At 43.5% G+C, this 6,000-nt stretch overlaps 1 protein-coding gene across 4 annotated transcripts in view; it reads right to left on the bottom strand.

Moving 5' to 3' along the window:
- Positions 1-5,171, bottom strand: part of NKTR (natural killer cell triggering receptor) — a 49,746-nt gene extending 44,575 nt beyond the window's left edge. For 3 of the 4 annotated variants that reach the window (XM_064703795.1, XM_064703793.1, XM_064703792.1), the window contains exons 1-2: positions 5,071-5,171; positions 4,727-4,806 (exon numbers count right to left, since the gene is read on the bottom strand). In XM_064703795.1, the coding sequence (XP_064559865.1) occupies positions 4,727-4,784 (58 nt within the window). In that variant the 5' untranslated portion in view covers positions 4,785-4,806; positions 5,071-5,171. The remainder of the gene's footprint in view (positions 1-4,726; positions 4,807-5,070) is intronic. The other variant, XM_064703794.1, reaches the window with a different exon arrangement.
- Positions 5,172-6,000: the final 829 nt, after the last annotated feature.

Genomic DNA, 6,000 nt, shown 5'->3' on the forward strand with positions numbered 1-6,000 from the left:
AGAATGGATTTTATTTAAAATTTAAAATAGGAGTATGAAGAATGGATGCCCTGACACATGAACATTTTGTTAACACCTTTGTGCCTCACCTGCACTCTTTGCAAGGAAAAACTCCATAAACTTCTCTCTAAGCCCATTCTTCACAAACACCACCTGAAATTCCCTGCATTCTGCACAAAACCAAACTTTGATTTCAGTCCTCTCACTTCAGGAAGTGAGAGGCTGCCCTTGGCCTGCTGGAGAAGAGGCTGATATCAATTTTTCTTTTATTGACTGATCCAACTTGTTCCAGACCTCAGGGTGTTTCATCCTGCACTGACAATTCCACGTGGTTATTCTGAATAAATTTTTTATTGAATCAATTCCTTTCAAATCTCCATTTCCCACCCCTGAGAAATGTTTTCTCCATATGGGATCCCCTTTCCCACACACAGTGGGTTCATGGACAGCCAAAGTTCTGGCTTCTATTTTCTGCAAATATACAATTTTTTCCCTTCTAAAGACTAAAAGTTAATATGAAACCAGTTGAGAACAGTTTCTGTCTTTAGGAATTTAACAAAAATCCCACAAGGCATCACTGGGGCTATTACTGGAGGCACAAGAGAATGATTTTTACAAGGTTGCTCCTTTCACATAAATTCATAGCAGCTGAAATCCCAAAATACATCAAACTTCAGGCTAAAGTGACCAGAAAGACAGAAATAAGGAAAAACCAGGCTGTTCTGGGAAGGGACACATCCCAGGAATGAAAGAAACTCAAGTGGAACAAATCAATGAGCCAGTAACAGAAGACAGGAGAAAAAAAAAATTAAATTATTTTATGAATAAGAATGAAACAAAGCAAAACTGAGAAATTTACCAAACTTCATGATGGATGAAACCACTCAGGGGTGGGGTGAGATGTGGGAAGAAGATTTTGGATGGTCACAGACTGCATCTGTGACATCCTGGTGGGACATCTGTTCCAATGACCACGGTACCTGAATTCTGCAGCTTCACACAGATTTTGCCTCACACAGTAAAGACAGAATTATTGAAACAGGCATCTGCTGCCATCCCAAAATTCTGGGAATACTGTAAGCACTTTAATCCTGTGTGCACACTCACTGGGCCCAAAAGAAAGGAGCAGCACTGTTTGTGCCACCATCAAAAGAAATGCAGAAATGCTTCTTCCTGATTTGTTTTCCATTTGCCCTTTAAAAATTATGAGCCACAACCTGCATTCATTACAAAAAATGCTGAACAGGCAACTTAGTTAAAAGCAGACTAAATTTAGCTCTAAAAACCACCAAGCCAACAAAGTTTGCCCCACTGGAAGAGGCAAGTACAAGCTGGCACTGAGTTTCACTCCAAGGTTGTGGAGCTGTAATAAAATAAGGACACAAAAGCTGTAACAAAGCTTCTGGAAGCACAGCCAGACCAGAGCTGCACTCCTGCATTCTCCAAGGGATCTGAGGAGAGTAAAACTGAGCTGACTTTTAATTGCTCCAGGTATCCTGGCACACCCTGGGCAGGCAGAGCCAAGGCCTGGCAGCTGCAGGGGGGGAAAGCTTTGGGACTGGGAAAAATGCTTTTTAAAAATGCTTTTGGACTGGCAGAGTGTAAAAATGGAGAGTTCTGTGTTCTGCAGGCAAAAAGATGCTGCAAGGGGCACATCCCCTTCTCTCTGCATGTTGGGGCAGCTTTTCAGGGCACACAAGGTGGGGCAAGGCCTTTTGTCTTGGCTAGCAACAAAATGCAGGGCTGTTCTGCTGCCCACTGCTCCTGAAATGCAATAAGCCTTTTTATCAGCTTATTTATTGAAGTCAAAATAAGCAAAATGTTCATTTGAATGAATATTTTAACAAATAAAAAGTGATGCATTTCACCACTCCTCCTGAAATGCAATAAGCTTTTTTATCAGCTTATTTATTGAAGTCAAAAAAAGCAAAATGTTCATTTGGAAATCTGCTGGCAGTGTGAAAGTTAACAAAAATGCTCATTTGAATGAACATTTGAACAAATAAAAAGTGATGCATTTCACCACTCCTCCTGAAATGCAATAAGCCTTTTTATCAGCTTATTTGCTGAAGTCAAAATAAGCAAAATGTTCATTTGAATGAATATTTTAACAAATAAAAAGTGATGCATTTCACCACTCCTCCTGAAATGCAATAAGCTTTTTTATCAGCTTATTTACTAAAGTCAAAATAAGCAAAATGTTCATTTGGAAATCTGCTGGCAGTGTGAAAGTTAACAAAAATGCTCATTTGAATGAATATTTTAACAAATAAAAAGTGATGCATTTCACCACTCCTCCTGAAATGCAATAAGCTTTTTTATCAGCTTATTTTTTAAAGTCAAAATAAGGAAAATGTTCACTTGAATATTTGAACAAATAAAAAGTGATGCATTTCACCACTCCTCCTGAAATGCAATAAGCCTTTTTATCAGCTTATTTACTGAAGTCAAAATAAGCAAAATGCTCATTTGGAAATGTGCTGGCAGTGTAAAAGTTAACAAAAATGCTCATTTGAATGAACATTTGAACAAATAAAAAGTGATGCATTTCACCACTCCTCCTGAAATGCAATAAGCTTTTTTATCAGCTTATTTACTAAAGTCAAAATAAGCAAAATGTTCATTTGAATGAATATTTTAACAAATAAAAAGTGATGCATTTCACCACTCCTCCTGAAATGCAATAAGCTTTTTTATCAGCTTATTTATTGAAGTCAAAATAAGCAAAATGTTCATTTGAATGAATATTTTAACAAATAAAAAGTGATGCATTTCACCACTCCTCCTGAAATGCAATAAGCCTTTTTATCAGCTTATTTGCTGAAGTCAAAATAAGCAAAATGTTCATTTGGAAATGTGCTGGCAGTGTGAAAGTTAAAATGAATCCCTCACCAGTGCCAGCAGGAGAGCACATCTCAGAGTTAGTGCTCGGTGTCATCTGGAAGCTCTGATTTACCACTTGATTCAGCTTTTGAAGGTCATCTTCAAGCTAAGAGAGCAACATTGAAGCTTTTTAAATATATCCTTAAATCCTGAGCCAGAGCTGCGTGGTGAATTAATAAACAGGCACCAGAATAAAGCAGCATGAGCAGACAGCACACAAGTCCCAGCACTAATTTCACAAACTGGCATTTTTCCTGCAAAAACCCAAGCCATGAGTCAGGTGGAATGAACACCAGCAGGGCTCCAAGTTTGATGTGCAGCTGGGAGATTCCTGTTATTTTCGAAAGCAAATAAATGCAGACAGACACAAAGAGAGCCAAAGCCCTGGTGAGCCAAGCTCTGCAGCACCAGGAGCACCAAGGCTGCAATTCCTCCCTGCCAGCTCCAGCAGCCACCAAACCCAAATCCACTTTCACTGGGGATGAACAGCTCAAGGCTGAGGAGGGGACGAGGCAGGAGGGAGATTATGAAACGGGAGCAGCAACCCGTGCAGGGAGAGCAGAGGGAACAGCACGGGGAGAGAGCCTTCAGATGGAGTCAGAACAAAAACCAAACAAACCCACACTAAACCTAAAAAGATTTAGAGCAAAGACAATTCATTCTCAATCTCATTTGCTGTTAATCAATCCCATCAAGCTACCATTCCTAAGTGGAAACCCACCCAACCTGAAACAGCTTTAGTTGTCTCATTCCATAGTAAATTCCACCTGAACACGTTAAAACTCCGTTTACATCCTCACTTATCTCCTCACTGGAAGTGCTCAGAAACCACAGTGCCAATCAAAATAACTCAGAGAGGAGTTCCAACAGCAACAGATTTATAGATATGCCCTATCAGGTCTCTGAAATTAGAACAGAGCCTCTCTTCTGAAACTGTGGTGGAAATAAAACACTGAAAGGGTTTCAGTTGCATCTGAATGAGGCTGAAATTCATGTCTGAGATAGAGGCTCTTAATTCAAAGGTTTTCAGAGAAACATTGAAGCAGAAAATGAAAGTGAAAGCCTAATGAAGCCATCACATACATTCATTTTTCTAGAGACAAGTGGTAGCAAGATAAAGCACGGAGTATGTGCGAGACAACTAATATGCATTGATAAATGCTCGTTCAAAGAGATGGGTGAGAAAATCTCCACTCCCATCTTTACAGAGAGGGGGGAAAACACAAGAGGGAACCAAGCTGCTGTTCAGCATTACAACTCACAGCCCACTGCTTCTGGGCATTACACTTGTGTAGGGAAAATATGAGTTAAAAGATGGATTTATTTTTATTATTGGATTTTTTTTTTAACAGGCCAGCTGGTGAGGTGTTCTGTGCTTCTATGATTAAATGCCCTGTTCTCCCTTTACATTCAGAAGACGCATTTTGAGCAGGACAAGGAAAGATTTAGCCCAGATGACCTCCTAAGTTCCTTCCCAGTTCTAATTACTGCATAATTAAAACACTTATAGGAGTAAATATCCAGTCTCTGCTCAGTCTGCCCCGATTTTCCACAGTTTACAGAAGTGGCATAACAAAGATATAATAGAAAAGGTATAACACATCACCAGACGGCTTTTTACCTTCAGAACTGCGTTTCTCAGCCCTGCCGAACCTTTATATTCACGCGTGCAAATAAAAATCGATCTCAAGGGGCAACGAGGAGCATCCAGCACCCCAGAAAACAGCCGAAGTTATTAAAAAGTAACTCAGAAATAACGCATCAATGGCCAAAGTCGCTGCTAGCGGCTTGGGCCCATGATGCGGGCAAGCCCGTGATTTAAAAGCCCCTTTAAAAGCCTTACCTGGCTCCCTGTTGATCTCTATCTCGAAGAAGCACTGGGGCCGGTCCTGCACCCCCATGGCCGCCCCTCGGCCTCGCCACCTGGACACAAAGCACAGAAGGAGCCCCCGCAGTCCCTCCCTCTGTCCGTCCCTCCCTCCCTCCTCACCCAGGGCTTCAATTACAGCGGGGCGGCTCCGCCTCAGCCCCGACCCCGGCGGCGGGGGAAACTCGCTCTGAGGGGAAGCGGTTCCTGCCGCGAACGCGCAGCCGGGCTCGACACCGTCAGCGCGGCCCATCCCCTCCTCCTTCTCCTCGCAGCCGCTTCCCAGCCCGCCCCATCGCTCCCTTCTCCCGGGGTTTTACCTGGCGGCTCCGGCGCTTTGTCCCCTCACGGCGCGGCCCCCTCAGCCCCCTCTGCCTCCCCGCCCCGCCGCCAGGCGGCGCCGCCGCCCCCGGCCGCCATTACCCGCCCGGCCCCAATGGCCGCGCCAGGCCACGCCCCCTGCTCGCCCTGCCCGCCGCGCTTTCCCGCCCTCTGCGTGAGGGGCCGGGGGGCGGTGCCGTGAGGGAAGGCGTGAGCGACCTCCCCCGTGCCGCGTTGGAAATGATGAATGTTTAATTAATTAATAATAGTAATAGTGTGAAAAATAAATCCAGCTCTTAACTCATGCTTTGCTGAGGTGGGCGCGAAAGGAAGTGGCGCCGTGAGGGGAAGGGGGCTCCGCTCCTTGCTAGACATGGCGTGAGCGAGCTTCTCCGCTGCCGCGTTTAAAACGATGAATGTTAAAAAAAAAAAAAAAATTAAAAATCCAACTCTTAACTCATGCTTTCCCCCTGTGGGAAGTGTAATTGCCTGTAAGTGAGTTTGAATCCTGGAAATAGCGGCTCGATTCCCTCCGGTGTTTTCCCCTCTCTATACAAATGGAGTGGGAATTTGCTTGCCCACCTCTTTGAACGCGGCTCGGGGAGCACAAAGGGGCTTTACAGAATACATAACGAGAATAAATAGCATCATAAATAAGCTTTGCAGAATAAATACAGTGAATAAATAACAGAATAAATAACCTTTACAGAATAAATAATACCCCATGGTCGGCGTATCTCGCTGCCCTGACCCCTCACTCTTATGGCCGTGCTGAGGGATCCCCCCAGTTCCTTCACCTCTTCAATTTCACATTTAATTTCACAACTCTCCACAAAAGAAAACTATTTTTGCGAGTATAAATAAGCCCTCAGAAGAATATGCATGGAAAATGATTGCTGCAATGAATTCCTGATTCCCCCTCAGGATGA

The sequence above is a fragment of the Zonotrichia leucophrys genome, chromosome 2, assembly GCF_028769735.1.
Source record: "Zonotrichia leucophrys gambelii isolate GWCS_2022_RI chromosome 2, RI_Zleu_2.0, whole genome shotgun sequence".
Lineage (NCBI taxonomy): Eukaryota > Metazoa > Chordata > Aves > Passeriformes > Passerellidae > Zonotrichia > Zonotrichia leucophrys.